The sequence below is a fragment of the Ranitomeya variabilis genome, chromosome 6, assembly GCF_051348905.1.
Source record: "Ranitomeya variabilis isolate aRanVar5 chromosome 6, aRanVar5.hap1, whole genome shotgun sequence".
Classification (NCBI taxonomy): Eukaryota; Metazoa; Chordata; class Amphibia; order Anura; family Dendrobatidae; genus Ranitomeya; species Ranitomeya variabilis.
Genome location: NC_135237.1, coordinates 409,268,438 through 409,294,287, shown reverse-complemented (window position 1 = coordinate 409,294,287; position 25,850 = coordinate 409,268,438). Strand labels below are relative to the sequence as shown.

The following is a 25,850-nucleotide window of genomic DNA, read 5'->3' as shown; positions in this document are numbered from 1 at the left end:
TCAAACACTATATGTATGTAGATTTTCCTGCTCAAACACTGTAAGGATGGTTCCCCTGTGTTTCTCTGTCTAGTCAGTGTAATACGGCATTTACTATACAGTTACATATTAAAGGGAACCTGTCACCCCCAAAATCGAAAATGAGCTAAGCCCACCAGCATCAGGGGCTTATCTACTGCATTCTGTAATGCTGTAGATAAGCCCCTGATGTATCCTGAAAGATGAGAAAAAGAGGTTAGATTATACTCACACAGGGGCGGTCCCACTGCGGTCCGGTCCGATGGGCATCGCGGTCCGGTCCAGGGCCTCCCATCTTCTTACGATGACGTCCTCTTCTTGGGCCTCCCATCTTCTTACGATGACGTCCTCTTCTTGGGCCTCCCATCTTCTTGCGATGACGTCCTCTTCTTGGGCCTCCCATCTTCTTACGATGACATCCTCTTCTTGGGCCTCCCATCTTCTTACGATGACGTCCTCTTCTTGGGCCTCCCATCTTCTTACGATGACGTCCTCTTCTGGTCTTCACGCTGCGGCTCCAGCGCAGGCGTACTTTGTCTGCCCTGTTGATGGCAGAGCATAGTACTGCAGTGCACAGGCGCCGGGAAAGGTCAGAGAGGCCCGGCACCTGCGCACTGCAGTACTTTGCTCTGAAGACAAGAAGAGGACGTCATCCTATGAAGATGGGAAGCCCCGGACCGCGACGCCCATCGGATCGGACCGCCCGCCCAGGTGAGTATAATCTAACCACTTTTTCTCATCTTTCAGGATACATCAGTGGCATATCTACAGCATTACAGAATGCTGTAGATAAGCTCCTGATGCCGGTGGGCTTAGCTCACCTTCTATTTTGAGGGTGACAGGTTCCCTTTAAGTGGTGTCTGTCCTGACACTAAAACTCACAGCTTAATGAAAGGGGAAGCTGGGGTACTCGAACACAAACCCTGCACAGGGGCCCTTCACAGTCAGCGTCAGTCCCTGAAGAAGGGTAACTGTATCTGGTACTACATTTTTATAAGCACATTTTAAGTACATTATGATTAATGCATATGGTTTATACGATCTTCATATATACTTATTAAGCAATAATATGACAAGATAAAGCAGGAGCAGACTGTCAGATTGGGATGTGTTAATTTTCTTGCTGACATACAATGAGGAAATTAAGAATTTTATACACCACCAATTTTGCAAGTTTTCCTACCTACAAAAAAATGGAAGGTCTGTAATTTTTATCGTAGGTACACTTCAACTGTGAGATACAGAATCTAAAAATAAAAACCAGAAAATCACATTGTATGATTTTTAAATAATTAAATTAACCAGCAAGAATTCTGGCTCTCACAGACCTGTCTTTCTTTAAGTAGCCCTCCTACTCTCCACTCATTACCTGTATTAATTGCATCTGTTTGAACTCATTATCTGTTTAAAAGACACCTGTACACAAACTATCAATCACACTCCAACCTCTCCACCATGGCCAAGACCAAAGAGCTGTCTAAAGACAACATGAATGAAATTGTAGACCTGCATAAAGCTAGGATGGGCTATAGGACAGTAGGCAAGCAACTTGGTGAGAAGGCAACAACTGTTGGCTCAATTATTATAGAATGGAAGAAACCCAAGATGACTGGCAATCTTCCTTGGTCTGGGGATCCATGCAAGATCTCGCCTTGTGGGGTAAGGATGATTCTGAGAAAGAGTTCTGGGCTGATTCCTGACCTATGGGAGGACCTTGTTAATGACCTGAAGAGAGCTGGGACCACAGTCTCAAACATTATTATTAGTAACACACTACTCCATCATGATTTAAAATCCTACAGGGCACGCAAGGCCCCCCTGCTCACACCAGCACATGTCCAGACCTGTTTGAAGTTCGCCAGTGATGATCTTTATAACCCAGAGGAGGCATGGGAGAAGGTCATGTGGTCAGATGAGACCAAAATAGAACTTGTTAGGAGGAAAAAGAAGGAAGAGTACCAGCAAAGAGCACTGTCCCAACCATGAAGCATGGTGGGGTTAACATGATATTTTGGGGTGCTTTTCTGTAAAGGGGACAGGATGACTGCACCGTATTGAAGGGAGAATGGATAGGGTCAGGTATCGTGAAATTTTGGCCAACAACCTCCTTCCTTCAGTAAGGGCATTGAATATGGGTCGTGGCTGTGTCTTCCAGCATGTCAATGACCTGAAACACACAGCCAGGGCAACTGAGGAGTGGCTCTGTAAGAAGCATTTCACAGGGAGTGGCCCAGCCAGTCTTCAGACCTGAACCCAATAGAAATTTTTGAAGAGAGATGAAACCCAATGTTGCCAGCGACAGCCCCGAAGCCTGAAAGACCTGGAGAAGATCGGTATGGAGGAGTGGGCCAAATCCCTGCTGCAGTGTGTGCAAACTTGGTCATGAACTACAAGAAACATCTGACCTCTGTAATTGCAAAAAAAGATTTCTGTACCAAATGGTAAGTTCTGTTTTTCTATTGTATCAAATACTTATTTGATGCAATAACATTCAAATTAATTATGTAAAAATGATACAATGTGAGTTTCTGTGTGTTTTTTTTTTAACATTCTGTCTCTCACAGATTAAGTATACCTACAATAAAAAGTACAGACCTCTCCATTCTCGGGAAAACTAGGTGGGAAAACTTGCAAAGTTGGCAGTGAATTAATTGCTTATTGTCCCCACTGTATTCTGCATTCCAGCATCTTTTGCTCAGAATTTGAGAGACATTGAGAAGAGGTATCATTTACGTAACACTTGTAGTTCTCTCCAGAAAATAACACCAATGAATATGCGACTGGATGTCAAAGACTTGCATAGATATTTGTTATAATCACATTTGTGTGAGCATCAGCAGGGTAGACGGCACTTAGCTGTCTCTTCATATGCACTCGTGACACTCAACTTGGGGCCCGAGAACTAGCAGAGGCTTCAGTGGGTTTGTCAGCACATCTTGTTTAAATCTCCAATACATTTATTAAAACAGCAAAGAACATAATGGAGTATGATACAAATGTCAAGTGTGGAGATTACGTAAAGCAGAGCAATCAGATTGCAGTCACTGCAGAGTACCGACGAATAGATAATTGAAATCTTGAGTCTGGATCCTACGAACAACTTCAGTTTGTTATTAATCTTAACCAAAACCCCAATCCTCTTTTCTGTACCAAGAGGATTAAGTGTTGCCTCTCTAGCTGCTCATCTGTAACTTTCTACTTTCAATGCTAACACACCAATGCTTGTGCTATTATGTATCGGTTGTATTATTATCATGTAAAGGGAATCTGACACCAGATTTTTGATACTTCATCTGGGAGCAGCATAATATAGGAAAAATGACCCTGAGTTCAGCGATGCATTACTTAGTTTACTGGGTGCAGCAGTTGTGATACAATCAGAGGTTTTAGATGTAGCATGTAGCAGAGCTCTGAAAGCCACACCACTCCTTTCTGTGTACATTACATAGTGACAGTGATCTGCTAACCAGTGGTAGGGGCAGAGTGGGACCAGGATGCACGTGAGCTGTAGTCCGTCAGTGATAATCCTGTGGAACAAACACTCATTGCATTGAAACAACAGCACACAGCCTAGTAAGTGACACATCACTAAAATCAATGTTTCAGCCCCTACCTCATGCCCTCAAATTACTCTATCTATTAGAGGTTCAGTTGGTGAAATCACACTTTAATCCTAGCAGCACCACAAAAGTGAGAGAGCTGACAATCTGCGGCTGGAGGGTGGAAGCCTGTATGTCATGAATACATCACTTTTCATTCAGAACTCTTGCCAGGCAATTTTAGGATTAAACTGTGGTTTGACCAATTGCTATTTTAAAGAGGTTGTCCACTACTTTTACATTGATGACCTACACTTAGGATAGGGCATCAATGTCTGATCAGCCAAGGTCCGACACCTGGCACCCTGTCGATCAGCTGTTATAACGACCGGTGGCAGTGGCCACCGGACGGAAGTGACTGTCGTCTGATAATGGCTGAGGTTGGTACTGCACATCCACCTCCTATTCAAATCAGTAGGCATCCAATATCAGAAGATGGCCAGCTCTGCAAGTATTTCTGGCCGGCCGCAGATAACAGCTGATTGGCAATGGTGCTGGGTGCTGGACCCCATTTGCTCAGATATTGATGACTTATATTAAAGGGAACCTGTCAGCAGGATTGTGCACAGTAACATACAGACAGTGTCAGGTTGGCGTTGTTATACTGATTACAATGATACCTTGGTTGATGAAATCCGTCATGACCACAAAAAAAATCACTGATGTGTGAATAAGGCTAGGTTCACATTGCGTTAGGGCAATCTGTTTAACAGCAGCACTAACGCAATGTAACGGATCCGTTAACGCACCCATAGACTTCCATCAGCGTAAAGGATCCTAATGCATGTCAAAATCAGCATGCGTTAGCGATGGTCCATTATTTTGTGACGCACCTTTGAACACGGACTACTGCGTTTTTGGGTCCGTTACGGCGAACACACAGAAAACAGAAGCGTTCGCTCTGCATAGAACTCTATTGCTAACGCAGGCCGACGCAAATCAACCATTCATTAACGCATGCGTTAACGCGATCGCAAAAATACAGAAAATTTGGGGCTCATCGTTAGCGTATCCGTTGAACGGATCCGTTACACGGATTGCCCTAACGCGATGTGAACCTAGCCTAATTGCTTAGGTCAGCTTGCCTTTAAAGGCTTTGGCCACAACTTTTTTATTGACTCCATGTGTGAACATAGTTTTAGGGTATGTGCACATGTTGAGTATTTGCAGCTGACTTTCCTGTTTGTGTTGGTGGGAGAAATGTTGTTTAAAATATGCAGGTTTTTTATTTATTGTTGCGCTTGTTTTTGATGCGTTGGTACTTGCCTTTTTCCCATTAATTTGAATGTAAAAAATATGATGAAAAAACAGTGAAAGAATTGACATGCTGCAGATTTGAAAAATACTTTGATCGATCAAATCTACAAGAGAAAAATAAGCGTCATGTGTGAGAGTTCAGGAATGTCATTCACTCTGCTGGTGCTGTAAAACGCTGCCTATTCCCACAGGAAATGAACAGCATGTGAAGAAACTCTTGCTCCATCCAAACCATCAATATGATTGTGTTTCCCTGGAAAATAGACAGTTGATCTTTTTGTGACCCCCAAAACTCTGCTCTGGTGGCAACAAATGACGTTATGTCTAGAAGTGCATTGGGGCGTAACGACAGGCTTGGACTGGCCTACGGTAGAACAGCAGAATCCTCCGGAGGGCCCCTGTGCAACAGTGGGCCATCACCCTCTTGTGTGAGCAATACTTGGCACTAAATACTTGAATCACTGTGTACAGACAAAGGCGGCATGTTATTCATTAACAATCTACCCAGTTCACTGTTATATAAATTTGTGATTGAGGATAATGTCATATTTGCATGTAGCTGATAAGTGACGCCCTGGAGTTGGTTACTGGTGGGCCCTTGGCTCCCCAGTCCGACACTGTACTAGAAGTTTCTCAGCCTCTCACTTTATCTCCTACATAGCAGCACCGTACCCTCTCGAACTGACAGGTCAGTGGCCTCGTACCAGCACAGACTTTTTTTTTATTGTCCTACAGATAATAGTGCCTATATATATTTACGTGTCACATTGTTTCTCTATTTTCCGAAAAGGGACATATAATATCTTCTAGTTATTCAACTATTTATTAATAATGTGAGTTGCTACATTCACTGAGCCATAATTAATTCCACAATCTTGGCTTCCTTGTGTTTTCTCATTGCAAAGAAAATGTCAATTCTATTTCATTTCAATGACCTCATAAAATTATAGATTGATTCAGCTTGATGTTCAGAAACACCAACAGGGAAATATGATATGCATTCAGCCCACTGATCGAGAATCAGCACTTAGGACATGTACCGATGCCATACCCCGCTCCGCACACAAATATCCTTCCTTGTTTCATCTTAATCACAGTCTGTGTTTCTTTGAACTTTTTTCTAAAGGCATATAAACTTTTCCACTGCCATTTTGTGTTATCAAGAAGCTTCGTCACAAATCAGCAGTCAACTTGTGAACCGCTCTTTTGAAATTTCTTTGGTCGCATTCATCTCTTCTTAGACACTCTTAACCTTCATCTGCTGGAAAATTGCATTTCTATATTTTATTTATAGGTTGGAAAGTGGTGTGCCATGTCATTTCTGTGCCGATGTGAGCTGACAGAAAGCATTCTCTGTCATTATATGATTCTACATATCTCCCGTGGTGTACCTGTACCTATACAGTTTTATGGAGAATAGAATAATTGTAATGTCCTACGTACAGATATTGGAAAGGAATGACAAAAACACTGCAAATGGAAGGACAACTTTTGAAGAAAAAAAAAAGCTTGTGCTAAAGCGTATCTGTCATTTTAAGTAACTTTTCAGTGTGTGCCCCAGAGAAATAACTTTTCTATTATACGACTTGTATCCTACATTTTCACAAGTTTTACCCTTTGCAGGATCTATCTCTAATTTTCAGTCTTTGTGAACCAGGGGCTGCAGACTAGGTGCTATAATGTATTTTATATTCAGCACACAGAAACCTGCTTCTTTCACTGTCTAATGTATGTTCAGAAGTAGCAACATGGAGGACATTATTTAGCACCATTGATCTGACTGTATTGTCTGCCTCTACTGGTTTTGTCACCCTGTTCCTCAGGTCTCCTCTGCCCCTTCCCTCTCCATAAGGTACAATAGGTGATGTAACCTGACACCTCACTGTGCTGGCAAACCTTTCTGCTTCGACCAAGACAGATTTGAGTTGTTTCTCAGAGTGTATGATGAGTTCAGTAGGCAGGGAGGTGTTTCATTGATGGAGAAAGAAGCACATTTTTTTCTAAACTAATACTGTACAACCCCTGTCTTAAAGCCTATTATAGCCAAATTTTGTGCACAACAAAATATAGAACACCGATAAGAAGTTAAAAGTGAGCCATTTTTCCATTTCATTTAGAAATTTATAACAGCAACACATGTCAAAAAAGTTGGGACAGGGTTAACAAAAGGCTGTAAACGGAAATGGTTGTAATGAAAAGCAGATGACACGTGAAAGTTTAAATCAAGAGCATATTAGAAAGGCAAAGCCTCTCAGAAGCCAAGATGGTCAGAGGTTCACCAATTCATGAAAAACGGCATCTAGAAATTCTGGAATAATTTTTGAAAAATGTTCTTGAATGTAAAATTGCAAAGACTTTGCATGTCCCACCATATATAATACATAATATTATCAAAACATTCATAAATGTACTATAGTGTCATGCTACCAAGTCCCACAACCGACTTTAAGTCACATCATCAGCACTTGATAGCTCCATAGGGGGACCATTCTGAGACTGGCATTACATACATAAGTGTTAAAAGGGTTGTTACGTTGGAAAGATTACTCCATAGCCTCGGTGCCATCAAATAAATCTGAGCTTTTACTCTTGCCCCCAAGTCCAGCGCTGCCTCTAGCTCTCCATTATTTGCTGATTGACTGTATCTACGGCATCACATTGACATAGAGCCGCTGAACTCAGTGAATGGCTGCAGTGCTGTCAATGTGATGTCTAAAGTGCATCTGATCAACAAAGACCAGAACAGTGGTGAGAGACAGCACTTGATCATGGTCTGTTTTTCTTCATCTCTTGGGTTGTGGAGTAGAAATATTTGAAACAGGATAACCTCTTTAAATAGTAACATGAATTAACATGCAACCCATTTGTTAAGAAAAGCATGCTTCATAATAGCATTGTACATCTCAGGCTGCTTATATTGTTTTCACCAGCTACGGTCTGGTGTAGATTTTTTTTCCATAATTCATATCAATTTATTGTGTAATTTAGAGTAAATCTGTTGCCCCACCGGAGGCTTAAACTCAACACTAAGCTGCCCCTACTTTAAAAAAAAAAAAAAGGCGGGTGCGGCATAAAATACGGTAATAAAGAGTTCCACATTTTCCATATGGTGTGCATAGTCTCTCTATCTTCCACCTTGTCTTGCATGGATTCCTCTTTTATTCTAAAGACATTGTGTATAAAAACTAATGAGATATAATCTACAAACTATGCCAGCGCTATCTAAATAGCAGGGAATAAATATCTGTCACATAACCCTTGATATAATAAGAGCCCTAATATAACCTAAGTAGGGTCCCCATATTACATGATAACAGAACTGCTAACAATCATTTATTGTGAAGTTTATAGTACTCCCCCAAAGATCAAACTACCTGGAAAAACAGACAAAATAACAATCTTAGCGTACACATCTTTTAATGTGCCTCCATTAGGCGTCTACTCGTCCTTAGCCGCCATTATTTGGTTAGTGTAGTGTAAAGCCATTTTCCAGAGTTGAGACAGTTTTAATTCAATTTACAGTTATAATCGTAGCATTTCAGAGCAGGTTTATCATTTATTTAAAAAGAAATAAAGCATGTCCAACCCATCTGTTCAGGAAACAAAATCAATTTTTTTTTACTATCTACTCTAAATTAAAGGAAGAAAGTTCTCTATAGTTATCTCGATCTGCAGTCCCCAATGAGCAAATGTTGGCAATAATTCTGCAAAGCTATTAACTTTCTTAACCGAAAAAAGTTACCATTGAGGGAATTGTGAAGCTTGGGTTGTGTTCACATCTGTCTGCTTAGAGCCTATGTCACAGATCCAGACAAAAATCTAAGGCAAAATAGTGAAGCATGGTGCATTATGGTAAAATGCCGGACACAACGATGGAAACCACACAGACCTCGTAACAGTCAGTGTTGGGGCCTTGCATGTCAGAGATGCGTCACTCCTGATGAACAATAAAATTAAGAAAGGCAGGAATGGACAGAGTCTTACGCCGGCCATATACATTACATGTTTGTAGGATGAACGTTCAGCTGGCAGCCATCGCGGCTGTCTCTCCCATACACAGGAGCGCTGGTATAACTGAGCACTCTTGTGTTCTCTATGTAAAAGCCGCCGACAGACATCTCTGACGGCGGATAATCTCCGGGAGTACAAAGCAATCGGCAGTCCAAAATTATATATGTCCTATCGACATCTCCCCCAGATAGCTGAATGGGGTCCCTGAAAATGGGTTAGTGTCATTCATTTTTAAAGGGAATCTGCATGATATAGAAAACGAGACCCTGATTCCAACAATGTATCACTTAGTTTACTGGGTGCAACAGTTGTGACACAATCAGAGTTTTTAGATGTAACTCAGCTCAGAAACCAACCCCACCCACACCAGGCTCACTATTTACATTGTCTATTGACAGTAAGCTGCTTATCAGAACATGGAGTATACTTGGACTGGGGCTATCATCAGCTGTAGTCCAGGCAGTGATAATCTCCTGGTGATAAAACATTCCTTTTATTGAAATAATAGTACCAAGCCTAATAAGTGACAGATCCCTGAAATCTGTGTCTTAGCCCCTACCTCATGCTGCCCTCAGATTATGTAGCAAAAAACTTCTGACAGATTCCCTTTAATTGGTGATTAGGACCTCTGAAGCAATCCTTTTCAGGAGTTTTGATATTGTATTTTTTAAATTAGTTTGTTTTTTTAATCTTGGCCAGTCATCCTCATTAATTGAAAAAAAAAAAGATCCTCAAAGCCATATGCCATTCTTCATATTAATGTAAAACAGGGAGCATAGACAAACAGGGAAGGATAAGCAGAGGGAGATGAATTGTGATTGTAGACCAGAGTACCTGAATGTATTTTTTCTGAAACCTTTCAATAGTGAAAGCCTCTAAATGCTTGTAGAAGAAATTCTAATCTAAGTAAATGGAATACACATTTATCTATGGTTACGTACTATAAATGCAGAAAAGTGTTTAAAATATGTAGCCAATCTTACTGTCAAAATAATTTGTACTCTTAAAATCCATTAGCGAGGTACATGGCCATTTTCTGTGCCTGGAACCTAAAATGGTCTGTGAATGGCTGAGCGTACAATTGCTCTGCACCACTTGTGTGGTCTATGTGAAGTATGTTTCCCTGAAAGTGGCGATCTCTTAAACTAATGTATTATTTTCGGCTTATTCTGTTTTCAGGTAGCTGTACATTTGATGAGCCATTCCAGTCGTGTGGCTACAGTCAGTTGGAGCTCAACGACCTGAAATGGGAGCAGATGAACACATTGAGGAGGCCACACACAGATTCTTGGATGCCGTCAGGTTTGTGAAATATATTTATTTTTTGTCTGCAAGTAAAAAGGCCAAACTGAGACTTGTGAGATACTGGAAACAACCTGGTCAAAATGCAGGAATGCGGTAGCTTGTGGATAACTATAAGGAGTCTGTATATAATGCCTTAATGACAGTCATTCCACTTGTTCAAAGAACCATAACATTTTTCTTTTTCCACTGACATAGCCATGTGAGAGCTTGTGTTTTGTGGGATGATTTGTCATTTTGAATGACCCCATTAAAGGCGTTGTCCACTACTCGGACAACATCTTCTTAATCCGTATATTTCCCCTTTATAAAATAATAACAGCTATACTAACCTCCAACGTGTGCGCGATTCCAACAGTGTTGGCACTGACTCTCCCGGGGCTCACATGACTTTATTATGACTTTATTATGTCACACGAGCCCAGCATCCAATTAGCGGTGTTTTTGCTCTCAACTCCTTTGGACATAATTGACATCCAGGAGAAATGAGAGCCATTGCTACTCTCTCACTTCCTCAGGATATCTGATTTGTTCCAAGGAGAGAAGACTGAAGCAGCTGGTTATTGGTTGAAGGGCTTGCGTGACATGATAATGTTACAGGAGCCCCAGGAGAGCTGGTGCCAACACCGTGGGAACAGCCCTCTCACTGGAGGTTAATATAGCTGTTATTATTTTAGAACAGGATAATGTGGTACTTATAGATTTATTTTATTATTTAAGTGGTGAAAAAAACTTTTTTCTGTATATGGACTTGTTTTTTTGTTGGCGAGCTGATATTTCCAATGGCATCATCTTTTGGCACATACAACATTTTGAACACTATTTGTTGTAGTTTTGGGAGAAGTGTGGCAATACCTTTTTATTTTTTTATTCTATATACCGCAATACTTTAGTATTGCAATATATAGTGAAAAACAAAGCCAAAACCAGAAGTGGAATTTACAGAGAAAATCTATAAACGAAAGACTGAATTGACTGATGAAACACTGATCAAAAATACTGATGTTCAAATAAAGCCTTTGGCATCGCTCACATCTGCGTAAAAAAATTGCTCCAATGTTGATCCAGAAAAGTATGACGAATGTAACGTGAGTGTTCTGCATATGACACTTCGTATGTCATGCGAGTGTGCAGTTTTTTTCTTGCCTAGCATGCATATGACGACATGCATATGCAATCCGTATTTAACATCATCCTTTACATACTGTAATACGCTATGTAACTTAAAGCTAGTTATTACACTAATAAAGCAATATTACATAAAGATATACAGTAGATAGATGATAGAAAGATATTAGATATATAATATATAGAATAAGATACGGTAGATGTCCTTTAGATAATTTCACAAGCCTCCTACATATAACATTTCATGTAGCACTAAGGGTTTTTATCCTTATTTAACCTAATAAATAAATGATTTAAAAAAACAATGCTGGGTACCGCCAATTTTTGATGACCAGCAAAGGTAAAGGAGACAGCCTTGAGCTGATATCAGGCTGGGAAGGTACATGGTTATTGGGACTTACCAAGCCTAAAAATAAAAACCCACAGCCACCCCAAAAGTGGTACATCACATTAGATGTGCCAATACAGGCACTTTGCCCAGCTCTGTCCGATTGCCCTGGTGTGTTGGCAATCAGGGTAATGGTAGGTGAAGTTAATGTCAGCTGTGATTTGTCAAAAGTTACAGCTGGCTTCAAGCCCTGGGGCTAGTAATCGAGAGGTATTTGTAAGCCACACTCATTACTCACCCAGTAATAAAAAAAAACACACACAAAAAATACACTTCTCAAAAAAATAAAGGGAACACTAAAATACCACATCCTAGATATCACTTAATGAAATATTTCAGTTGCAAATCTTTATTCATTACATAGTGGAATGCTTTGAGAACAATAAACCATAAAAATGATTAATGTAAATCAAAACTAATATCCCATGGAGGTTTGGATTTGGAATGATACTCAAAATCAAAGTGGAAAATCAAATTACAGGCTGATCCAACGTCAGTGGAAGTGCCTCAAGACAAGGAAATGATGTTCAGTTGTGTGTGTGTTGTCTCCATGTGCCTGTATGACCTCTCTACAATGCCTGGGCATGCTCCTGATGAGGCGACGGATGGTCTCCTGAGGGATCTCTTTCCAGACCTGGACTAAAGCATCCGCCAACTCCTGGACAGTCTGTGGTGCAACGTGACGTTGGTGGATGTGTTCAATCAGATTCAGGTCTGGGGAACGGGTGGGCCAGTCCATAGCTTCAATGCCTTCATCTTGCAGGAACTGCTGACACACTCCAGCACATGAGGCCTGGCATTGTCCTGCATTAGGAGGAACCCAAGGCCAACCACATCAACATATGGTCTCACAAGGGGTCTGAGGATCTCATCTCGGTACTTAATGGCAGTCAGGCTACCTCTGGCGAGCACATGGAGGGCTGTGCGGCCCTCCAAAGAAATGCCACCCCACACCATTACTGACCCACTACCAAACCGGTCATACTGAGGGATGTTGCAGGCAGCAGATCGCTCTCCATGGCATCTCCAGACTCTGTCACATATGCTCAGTGTGAACCTGCTTTCATCTGGGAAGAGCACAGGGCGCCAGTGGCGAATTTGCTAATCCTGGTGTTCTGTGGCAAATGGCAATCATCCTGCATGGTGTTGGGCTGTGAGCACAACCCCCATCTGTGGACGTCGGGCACTCAGACCATCCTCATAGAATCGGTTTCTAACCGTTTGTGCAGACACTTGCACATTTGTGGCCTGCTGGAGGTCATTTTGCAGGGCTCTGGCAGTGCTCCTCCTGTTCCTGCTTACACAGGCTGAGGTAGCGGTCCTGCTGCTGGGTTGTTGCCCTCCTACAGCCCCCTCCACATCTCCTGGTGTACTGGCCTGTCTCCTGGTAGCCCCTCCAGCCTCTGGACACTACGATGACACACAGCAAACCTTCTTGCCACAGCTTGCATTGATGTGCCATCCTGGATGAGCTGCACTACCTGAGCCACTTGTGTGGGTTGTAGAGTCCGTCTCATGCTACCACGAGTGTGAAAACACAACCAACATTCAAAAGTGACCAAAACATCAGCGAGAAAGCATTGGTACTGAGATGTGGTCTGTGGTCCCCACTTGCAGAATCACTCCTTTAGTGAGTGTGTCTTGATAATTGCCAATAATTTCCATCTGTTGTCTATTCCATTTGCACAACAGCATGTGAAATTGATTGTCAAACAGTGTTGCTTCCTAAGTGGACAGTTTGATTTCACAGAAGTTTGATTTACTTGTAGTTATATTCTGTTGCTTAAGTGTTCCCTTTATTTTTTTGAGCAGTGTATATTCCAACTATAAAACGCACCCCCAAAGTGCGTCTTATAGTCAGAAAAGTACGATGTTTCATGCAATAAAATGCAATTTAATTATTTCAAAATCATACAGTGTGATTTTCTGTATTTTTTTTTTTTTTTAATTTTTCTATTCTGTAGAAGTGTACAAAATTACAGACCTGTCCATTCTTTGTAGGTGGGAAAACTTGCAAAATTGGCAGGGTATCAAATACTTGTTTTCCCCACTGTAGATGGGTAGGTAGATTTACTGATAGGCCCAGAACTAAGATATCACATATATTTAAGATGATTAGAAGTCAACTTAATTGGATATTTTCTGTACTATGGCTAGAAAAATAAAGAGGTTTTCTTAAACATATGAATAATTTACGTCAAACAGCAATAGCACTGGGGAATAAATGCCATTGCACCCCCTTTGGCACCAGCATATGTCACTCAAATATCTTCTACTTCATCAATCTGTCGCAACGACTACACATCTTCACTAATAAGAAAACGTATTTGAGAAAATACATATCTTCAAGCGGCAGGTAGTAACCCAGAAAATTTGATAAATGGCATATCAAGTAGGAATGTGTGTTTGAGTGAAGTAGTAAATTATGTTTATTACAGGAGCTAGTGGTCTCCAACTTGCAACTCTCCGGCATTTACAAAACTACTCCCAGCATTTGTTGATTGTGCTGCTACTGGGGTATGATGGGAGTTATGTTTTAGAATTTCAATAAACATAATTGGTCTTAAACCAATACCGAAATAAATGAGAAGTATGAAGCTATCAAAGTTGGTGAAAAATACAATTGTAGCAGTGCCTTTTAAGTCCTTTCTTGTTAGCATTTGCTACATCTTTTAGCTTCATCCATAAGTATGTGCAGAAACAGAAAATGTTATTGTTTGTAGAGGAGTGAAATTATTCTTAGATACATGTATTTTTGGATTAGTAATCCTCAGGGTATGTGTAACCCTACAGTGTTTGCTGGAACATTCATCGATACCAACTGCTAGATGAACATAGCACCCAACAAGTTTTTATAAAAAAAAATGTCCTATATATTGCAAAAATGGCACTTCAGAACAATAGAGACACAAGTAGCCAAGATGTAACTAAAAAAACACCTGAATGAAGAGAACCAAAATATCAAATTAAAATTTAGTTTAGTAATAAATCATTAAAATGAAAGGTCACAAGACATGAATACAGATATACCCAGAGGGGGAACCAATGAAAAAACCTACCCAAAAATAAAGTGCAAATGCATATAAATAGCCCCAAATCAGGCAAAAAATATTACCACTAGAAAGGAGAGCAAATACTCTACTCATTTAATAACATAGATCTTGTAATCAAATAAAGAGCTTGGTAAAGAGAGGTACAAATAATTAATACTGTGACAGTGTGCCTAAAGCATCTTATAAATATACCCAAATGAATGCTCTAGACTACATAAAGGTAAACAGGACTCAATGCAATGTTTAATAATGGTATAGAAGCATATTACCTGAATTGTGGAGCTGTAGCAGTGAGCACTACAGGGTAACAAAAATACAAAAATACTGGTGGTGAAAATGTGGGTGGTAAAATGGTACCCCTGCACCCCGACGCACGCTTTTCCCGTAGCTTCTTCCGGGGACGTGACCCAACAAGTTTGCTAAATCTGTGGCCTCATCTGTGGAAACAGGAAATTAAAATGTAAACGTTTTTTTTTTTCACCGTATGATATGATAAAAGTTTTGTTTTAAATAGAGCTCTTTTCTTGTGCCTAACCTTAATTTATAGTGTAAGGTGAAGCAGTTTGAGGGTTACAAGCTGGAGATCCTTAGTCGAGGAGATAAGTTGCTTTTTAAGGCATGTCAATCCAACATCTATGGTTTTTCTATGATCTGAGAGCCATCAGTGTTTGGCCAGTTTTAGCCCTTACCACCAGTGATGTTTTACTTATGAAAGGTTTTCCAATCCATTGCATATTGATCATGGGCGTCATACTGAAGCCCTCCGCATGCTGTTCCTGATTTTCTCGCACCCATAGTCTTCTATGCGTAATTTTGATCCATTGATTGGATAAAAAACGAGGATATGTTTATTTGCGGAAATGTGAATAGCTCCATAGATTACAATGATACGTGTTCTGTTGGTGGAAACTAAGGATAGAACATGTGGAAAGCTGACGTCTGAATGAGACCTAAGGTGGACAGCTTCCCTTTATTACCGTAATTCTTGTATATGGTACAGTATCTTCTATGTACAATAATGGGGAGACTGCTGTTTCTGCCTTATGTAAGTCGTAATGGTTCTACCACACACGTAGATGGGAAACATTTTCCATACCTTGTTTCCTAAATCAAATATTCATTTTATGTATTATGTGTAAATGGAGCAGCGGTGATTACAAATTGCCTTTAGTGCTCTGACAGTAGAAATGAGACCATCTAGATGCACGCCTGCATGCTGTGTCATATTGGCTTTTGCATAGCATGAAGCCACGGTTGAGCAACATGTCAATATATCATCTGATAAACAGCAGTTCCCTTCCAACTTTGTAAACTGGATCTAGGGCCCTGGTGTCTGCTCCTGTACTGTGTGACATTTGGTTTAGTCTTCTAGTCAATATTTCATCTCACAACATAGATACTTATAATTATTTCAGTCCATCACACGAATCTCACGTGCAAATCAATGTCTTTCCTAATGCATCTGACTCTCTGAGCTGTAGCAATCCATGATCTCTTTAAAGATAAAAGTTTCAGAAAGTTTCCTTATTGATCTATGTCGATTCATTTGAGAAGAGGCACCAGCCAGAAAAAGCCAAGTGCTTGTTAGTTTTATTTATTTGTGTGGGTGTACCGCCAACACACTGTGCCACAATGTCCAGAGATTGTTAACACTCACATTTTTCAGACTTTGAAGGCCGGGGTCACACGAGTGTATAACACGGCCGAGTGCTATGTGATAGAACCCAATGTTATTCTATGGGGCAGCTCAGATCTGCCATTATTTTCTCATGCCTATTCGGTAGCATACTGCGATTGTCAGCGAGACTCAACTCACTCGCACCCATACAAGTCTATAGGTGAGTGTCAAACATCAGACTGCACTTGGATATAATCCGAGTGCAGTCCCACATACGATGAGATTGGCATTGGGGGAAATGGAGAAATCACTTTTCCGTCTCTTCCGCATCTGTGCCGCTATGGTCTCATGTGAGAAAATTGGAGCACAATAGCATGACACTCAGAGCACACTCACAGCTGAGCTGGAGCTGAGGGTCATTAGCATATTGCATCTTATGCTTTCGCATCGGAGTCAAGTTGGTATTCATGCAAAAAAGGGACATGTTCACACTGGCTGAAAAAACTGACAAAACCCAAGACAGAAACAAAATAAATAAATGCCCTGCTGTGCGTAAATAAGTAAAAGCAATAGTGCATATAAATAACATTGGTTACTAAGTTTGATCCTGGCCTTACCCTCAAGGGATTGTCCCTTTAGAACAAAATTCTTCACATAGGTTCAGCTATCAGTTAAACTGAGCGTTACTTTTCTTCCAGGGTCCAGTGCTATGTCTCCACTGCTGCCCCAGTCCCCATTAGTTGGCAACCATGATAACATCATGTCGGCAGCGCAGTAGCCAACACTGAGCTCAGTTTCTCTGCCATTGTAGGTGACATGAACCGTTGAGCACAGTGATTGATTGCAGGGTTGTTGCTATGATGTCAACCTCCCTGTACCCACACAATAGAATTCAGGAGAGCAATGGAGACAAAGCACCGGACCCAAGGAGGGTGTGTAATGCACAGCTTGATTATTTTCTGACAATTGAGCCTTTGGGAAAAAGTTTGTTGGAAGGGGACAGGCCGTCAACACTAGATCAGTGTAGGTTTGTGTCTTAGTGCAAGTGCTTCATTCTCTTCATTATTTGCATCAGATTTTTCACACTTGTGTTACTTAGTTGTGTGCTGCGTTTATTTAAAAGGAACTTGTCGTGAGAAAAGCAATGTTAGGCTCAGGTCAGAAGACTGTTTTCCTCTCAACCGAGAAAATCGGTCCAATTATGCTAATCACACTCTGATCAGAGTCTGATCAAAGTTTGATCCGATTTTCTCGGATATGGGAAAAAATGTTTTTCATCTTCTCCATTCTGTCAGTCCATGAACACTGGATCGCACTCAAATGTCTTCCGAGTTCGGTACAATTTTTTCCCCAGACCCCTAGACATGATTGGTCAAGCACAAGATTGACCAGCATGATCCGATAATCGGATGCAACTCGTGCATGCTGAGATATTTTTTCCTGGAACCACTCGATCCGAGGAAAAAATCGGAGCTATACGTCCTAATACTGTCCTATACGTCTGCGGCGTACAAAGATGTTTATCTGTAGGGAGAAAATGAAATTATGATCTCCCCGCAACCTCTCATTTCCATCCATTTGGGCAGTGAACAATGAGTGTGTTGTATACCCGTGCCATTACACCCACCATATCCACAAGCACTATAATGACATCCACGGATCCATTAGCGACATCCTGCTCTGCCCAGTGTCACTCAATCACCGTTGGGCATGATCACAGCACTGACTGTTCACTGCCACAGCGCCACCTCGATGACTGGAAGGCAGGCAGGGAAGATAGAACATCATTTCCTCCCTGGAGCTAAACATCCCCATACACAGCAGCACATCTTTGGAACAGTATTTACCTGTAGATGAACATTGTTTTTTCTCATAACAGGTTCCCTTTAACTCCTCATTAATTTTTGAAAGTTTCAGCCTCCTTTAATATTTTTCTGAAAGTAAAAAAAAGGAATATGAAACAGATACAGTATAGTCGCACTATGTTTTCCATTAAAAAAGTATTTTTTTTTTTACTTCCAGTATTTTTTTCACTTTGCAGAATATTAACATAGGCCTCTATTAATCTTACAAACCCAAAAGTTGGGCTGGTATCCATCACCCTGCTTCACTTTTCTATAAAGTAGGCCACTAAAAAAAGAAAAAAAAATACAGTACAGACCAAAAGTTTGGACACACCTTCTCATTTAAAGATTTTTCTGTATTTTCATGACTATGATAATTGTAAATTCACACTGAAGGCATCAAAACTATGAATTAACACATGTGGAATTATATACTTAACAAAAAAGTGTGAAACAACTGAACATATGTCTTATATTCTAGGTTCTTCAAAGTAGGCACCTTTTGCTTTGATGACTGCTTTGCACACTCTTGGCATTCTCTTGATGAGCTTCAAGAGGTAGTCATCGGAAACGGTCTTCCAACAATCTTGAAGGAGTTCCCAGAGATGCTTAGCACTTGTTGGCCCTTTATCCTTCAATCTGCGGTCCAGCTCACCCCAAACCATCTCGACTGGTTTCAGGTCTGGTAACTGTGAAGGCCAGGTCATCTGGCGTAGCACCCCATCACTCTGTTTCTTGGTCAAATAGCCCTTACGCAGCCTGGAGGTGTATTTGGGGTCATTGTCCTGTTGAAAAATAAATGATGGTCCAACTAAACGCAAACCGGATGGAATAGCATGCCGCTGCAAGATGCTGTGGTAGCCATGCTGGTTCAGTATGCTTTCAATTTTGAATAAATCCCCATCAGTGTCACCAACAAAGCACCCCCACACCATCACACCTCCTCTTCCATGCTTCACGGTGGGAACCAGGCATGTAGAGTCCATCCATTCACCTTTTCCCGCGTCACACAAAGACACGGTGGTGGGAACCAAAGATCTCAAATTTGGACTCATCAGACCAAAGCACAGATTTCCACGTTCTTTAGCCCAAACAAGTCTCTTCTGCTTGTTGCCTGTCCTTAGCAGTGGTTTCCTAGCAGCTGTTTTACTATGAAGGCCTGCTGCACAGAGTCTTCTCTTAACAGTTGTTGTAGAGATGTGTCTGCTGCTAGAACTCTGTGTGGCATTGACCTGGTCTGTAATCTGAGCTGCTGTTAACCTGCGTTTCTGAGGCTGGTGACTCGGATAAACTTATCCTCAGAAGCAGAGGTGACTCTTGGTCTTCCTTTCCTGGGGTGGTCCTCATGTGAGCCCGTTTCTTTGTAGCGCATTATGGTTTTTGCAACTGCACTTGGGGACACTTTCAAAGTTTTCCCAATTTTTCAGACTAACTGACCTTCATTTCTTAAAGTAATGATGGCCACTCGTTTTTCTTTACTTAGCTGCTTTTTTCTTGCCATAATACAAATTCTAACAGTCTATTCAGTAGGACTATCAGCTGTGTATCCACCAGACTTCTGCACAACACAACTGATGGTCCCAACCCCATTTATAAGGCAAGAAATCCCACTTACTAAACTTGACAGGGCACACCAGTGAAGTGAAAACCATTTCCGGGGACTACCTCTTGAAGCTCATCAAGAGAATGCCAAGAGTGTGCAAAGCAGTCATCAAAGCAAAAGGTGGCTACTTTGAAGAACATAGAGCATATGACATGTTTTCAGTTGCTTCACACTTTTTTGTTAAGTATATGATTCCATGTGTTAATTCATAGTTTTGATGCCTTCAGTGTGAATTTACAATATTTATAGTCATGAAAATACAGAAAAATCTTTAAATGAGAAGGTGTGTACAAACTTTTGGTCTGTACTGTGTGTGTATATATATACACTCACCGGCCACTTTATTAGGTACACCATGCTAGTAACGGGTTGGACCCCTTTTGCCTTCAGAACTGCCTCAATTCTTCGTGGCATAGATTCAACAAGGTGCTGGAAGCATTCCTCAGAGATTTTGGTCCATATTAACATGATGGCATCACACAGTTCCGCAGATTTGTCGGCTGCACATCCCAAAGATGCTCCATACAAGGCAGGATGGATCCATGCTTTCATGTTGTTTACGCCAAATTCTGACCCTACCATCCGAATGTCGCAGCAGAAATCGAGACTCATCAGACCAAGCAACGTTTTTCCAATCTTCTACTGTCCAATTTCGATGAGCTTGTACAAATTGTAGCCTCAGTTTCCTGTTCTTAGCTGAAAGGAGTGGTACCCGGTGTGGTCTTCTGCTGCTGTAGCCCATCTGCCTCAAAGTTCGACGCACTGTGCGTTCAGAGATGCTCTTAGGCCTACCTTGGTTGTAACGGGTGGCGATTTGAGTCACTGTTGCCTTTCTATCAGCTCGAACCAGTCTGCCCATTCTCCTCTGACCTCTGGCATCAACAAGGCATTTCCGCCCACAGAACTGCCGCTCACTGGATTTTTTTTCTTTTTCGGACCATTCTCTGTAAACCCTAGAGATGGTTGTGCGTGAAAATCCCAGTAGATCAGCAGTTTCTGAAATACTCAGACCAGCCCTTCTGGCACCAACAACCATGCCACGTTCAAAGGCACTCAAATCACCTTTCTTCCCCATACTGATGCTCGGTTTGAACTGCAGGAGATTGTCTTGACCATGTCTACATGCCTAAATGCACTGAGTTGCCGCCATGTGATTGGCTGATTAGAAATTAAGTGTTAACAAGAAGTTGGACAGGTGTACCTAATAAAGTGGCCAGTGAGTGTATATATATATATATATATATATATATATATATATATATATATATATATATATATATACAGTTAGGTCCATATATATTTGGACAGAGACAACATTTTTCTAATTTTGGTTATAGACATTACCACAATGAATTTTAAACAAAACAATTCAGATACAGTTGAAGTTCAGACTTTCAGCTTTCATTTGAGGGTATCCATGTTAAAATTGGATGAAGGGTTTAGGAGTTTCAGCTCCTTAACATGTGCCACCCTGTTTTTAAAGGGACCAAAAGTAATTGGACAATTGACTCCAAGGCTATTTCATGGACAGGTGTGGGCAATCCCCTCTGTTATATCATTCTCAATTAAGGAGATAAAAGGCCTGGAGTTGATTTGAGGTGTGGTGCTGGCATTTGGAAGGTTTTGCTGTGAAGTAAACATGCGGTCAAAGGAGCTCTCCTTGCAGGTGAAACAAGCCACCCTAAAGCTGTGAAAACAGAAAAAATCCATCCGAGAAATTGCTACAATATTAGGAGTGGCAAAATCTACAGTTTGGTACATCCTGAGAAAGAAAGAAAGCACTGGTGAACTCATCAATGCAAAAAGACCTGGGCGCCCATGGAAGACAACAGTGGTGGATGATTGCAGAATAATCTCCATGGTGAAGAGAAACCCCTTCACAACAGCCAACCAAGTGACCAACACTCTCCAGGAGGTCGGCGTATCAATATCCAAATCTACCATAAAGAGAAGACTGCATGAAAGTAAATACAGAGGGTTCACTGCACGGTGCAAGCCACTCATAAGCATCAAGAAGAAAAAGGCTAGACTGGACTTTGCTAAAAAACATCTAAAAAAGCCAGCACAGTTCTGGAAGAACATTCTTTGGACAGATGAAACCAAGATCAACCTCTACCAGAATGATGGAAAGAGAAAAGTATGGCAAAGGCATGTACAGCTCATGATCCAAAGCATACCACATCATCTGTAAAACACGGCGGAGGCAGTGTGATGGCTTGGGCATGCATGGCTGCCAGTGGCACTGGGTCACTAGTGTGTATTGATGATGTGACACAGGACAGAAGCAGCCGAATGAATTCTGAGGTATTCAGAGCCATACTGTGTGCTCAGATCCAGCCAAATGCAGCCAAACTGATTGGTCGTCATTTCATACTACAGATGGACAATGACCCAAAGCATAAAGCCAAAGCAACCCAGGAGTTTATTAAAGCAAAGAAGTGGAATATTCCTGAATGGCCCAGTCAGTCACCTGATCTCAACCCAATTGAGCATGCATTTCACTTGTTAAAGACTAAACTTCAGACAGAAAGGCCCACAAACAAACAGCAACTGAAAACCACCGCAGTGAAGGCCTGGCAGAGCATCAAAAAGGAGGAAACACAGCGTCTGGTGATGTCCATGAGTTCAAGACTTCAGGCAGTCATTGCCAACAAAGGGTTTTCAACCAAGTACTAGAAATGAACATTTTATTTAAAACTATTTAATCTGTCCAATTACTTTTGGTCCCTTTAAAAACAGGGTGGCACATGTTAAGGAGCTGAGACTCCTAAACCCTTCATCCAATTTTAATGTGGATACCCTCAAATGAAAGTTGAAAGTCTGAACTTCAACTGCAGCTGAATTGTTTTGTTTAAAATTCATTGCGGTAATGTCTATAACCAAAATGAGAAAAATGTTGTCTCTGTCCAAATATATATAGACCTAACTATATATATATATATTTCCATTTGTAACAATGAGTCTAATGTGCAACATGCGCATCTCTATGGCTATGCAGTGGCATGTATCAGATGCCTTAGGCCACGTTCACACTTTGCGGTTTTTCCCGCGGATCTGCGATTTTGATACGGGTCTGCGATTTTAACATGTAAACCCTATGGAAACCGCAAACCGCTGTGCACATGCTGAAACGCAGCGGTTTAAAACCCGCAGCATGTCACTTCTTTGTGCAGAATCGCAGCGATTCTGCACCCATAGAAATGCATTTAACCGCTTACTTCCCGCATGGGGCTGTGCCCACGTTGTGGGAAGTAAGCGGTTAATGTGCAGTTGCTACCCGGGGTGGAGGAGAGGAGACTTTCCTCCAGGCCCTGGGAAACTAAATAGTGTAAAAAAAAAAAAAATAAAATAAAAATTGATGCTATACTCACCTCTCAGCGCTGCCCGCGGCCGGCCGGTCTTCGGTTTGCTGTGCGAGCAGGACCTGTGGTGACGTCGTGGTCACATGACCGTGATGACGCCGCGGTCACATGACCGTGACGGCACAGCAGCTTTGGAATCGGACCGCCGCGTGCAGCGCCGAGGAGATCGCGACGTCAGAGGGTGAGTATAACCAATTTTTATTATTTTTATCATTACTATTGATGCTGCATATTGCTGCATATGCAGCATCAATAGTACAGGAGTAATCCCGCAGCAGAAACCGCGGAACAAACCGCGATAAATCTGCAGGGATAACCGCAGCGGTTTTGCCCTGCAGATTTATCAATTCCGCTGCGGGATAAACACGCAGAGCACACCGCAAAGTGTGAACCCGGCCTTAATCAGAGGTCTGTGGGTATGTGCACATAATTCCAGAGTTCCAAACCAACGGAAGCTGCCCAAAGAAAAAATATCTTCTTTTGATTGATTTCCGGTTTCTGAACCTAGAAGAAATTGCAAAATACTGGACATGTGGCATGCAATATAATATATACCGTACATAATATACTATGCCTCATTTATACATGCAGTATAATGGAGGGATCACATGTGGTGTGAACAAAGCTTTAATGAGATCAATACAGAGATGGTAAGCAAAAGTAAAAAAGAGGAAACACATTGAATAAGAAATAAAACAAAGGAGGGGAACCATTATTTCTTTTTTTAGAGATTGAAGGTTAATTGCCTTATTAGTTCCTGACTCCCAGCAACCCACATACACGCCTCGCTGACAGTCAGTGGGATTTAGGCACTTGTCGTAAAATGCGTTTAATTCTAATTATGCCTGACACAAAGAGGAAGTCTCTTTATTGGGGGCCTATACAGGTTAAATACCGGAGTTCTGTAGTACTGAGGAACACGGAACACACATAAAAATAACAATGTCTGGCACCTCACAATGTAAGCGTAAGGTTTTACAGTTCTTAATATAACATTTTACTAAACACATTGACCCCAATTCATCATTTGTGGGGGGGTTTTTTTAAATCACTTTTAATTTTTTTGTCTTGTTGTCAAAATTGACCAAAATTCTGACACACTTGAAAATACACCAGGGTAGGAACTGAGTGAAATTACGTTAAATTTTTGATGAATACTGATGACTACAATTGATGAATCGGAAAAAAAAACCATCTGGAATTGCTATACTACACCCACAAAGTGGGGGAAAAAACATGGGAGCACATATAAAATAGACTTAAAAAGTGCAAGTAGAATAATAATAGAATTGGGTGCAAACAAATAAAAGGCACAAAACTAGTAAAAAACAGGCGCAAAGGCAACGCTGAATCTGGGCCATTGATTGTGTGTATCATCCATTAATGCCCCGGATTCTGTCATCAGTTTTCAGTTTTGCGTACCCCCCAGCATTTCGGCATATGCATAGGTTAATGAAGCATTTCAAGTATGTAATGTTTTTTTCAAAATTGGAGTAAAACATGGCGGATCCAAACAATATTTATGAGCTTATTACAGAAGAATGAATTCATCAGAGCATAAATGTGTTAAAATCCTCATGGACCAGGCAACCATCTCGTGACTCTTCCTTGACATACAATGTTGGCAGAGACAGGGGCTCATGCTATTTGAATCCTTTTGTACCCCTGGTAGGTAGCCCACCCTCTCCAGTTATTAGCAGTTTTCTGTCAATGCTCAGTGTACACAGAAAACTGCCAATCAGTGGTGTGGGCAGAATTATAGAAGGCTCAGCATTCTGAGCACTGCTACATCTACAGCAAAGAAACAGTGATTGTTTCAAAATGACCACATGCAGACCAGTAAATGGTACATTTCTGGAATCCAGGTCTATTCCCCTACATAATGCCGTTCTCAGATTACATAGCAGAAACCTGGGACAGATTCCCTTTGAATCATTTTCTCTGTGCTTTAGTATAGAAACTAGAGGTATTTGGGGGTCTCATATTAGGTATTTGTGCCATCTGGAACTTGTATGAAGCCATAAGACTGCAGTATACATGAGGCTTCACTTATTATGCACCGCTATGGTCTATAGCAGGGCTCTCAAACACGTGGTCCACGGGTCTTATGGAGCCCAAGGATCAGTTGTACAGCCCTCGGGCCCCTGAGACAATCGTGTCCAGATCTTATTTTCAACTGCACGTGCGTACTCAGACATATATTCAATTGAAATGTATTGTGGTGCAGAGACCAGCTCTCTGCACCACAATATCAATACCAGCCATTGGTGAATCAGAGGCCAGCGGCTGACGTCGGCGACTCGGCGCGACCGCACATGACATCGTTGCTAAGCACCCCGGCTGTGGAGGAGGAAAAGGATGCTGTTCGGTGAGGGAGCGAAGTCAGGAGAGAAGAATTTTTTTTTCTTTATGCATATGTAAAGAGCAGCAGAATGGGGGACATTGTTACAAGAAGGGGATAGAGATGGGGACATTTCTATGACATGGGACCAGGCTGGGGACATTGCTACAAGATGTGGACCAGGATGGGGACATTACTATTAGATAGGACCAGGATGGGGACATTACTGTAAGATGGGGACCAGGATGGGGACATTACTGTAAGATGGGGACCAGGATGGGGACATTACTGTAAGATGGGGACCAGGATGGGGACATTACTGTAAG

General features: G+C 41.4%; 1 protein-coding gene across 5 annotated transcripts in view; it reads left to right on the top strand.

Moving 5' to 3' along the window:
• PTPRM (protein tyrosine phosphatase receptor type M) overlaps positions 1 to 25,850 on the top strand; it is a 995,903-nt gene that overhangs the window by 237,545 nt on the left and 732,508 nt on the right. For all 5 annotated transcript variants that reach the window (XM_077270222.1, XM_077270225.1, XM_077270224.1 and 2 more), the window contains exon 2: positions 10,065 to 10,187. In XM_077270222.1, the coding sequence (XP_077126337.1) occupies positions 10,065 to 10,187 (123 nt within the window). The remainder of the gene's footprint in view (positions 1 to 10,064; positions 10,188 to 25,850) is intronic.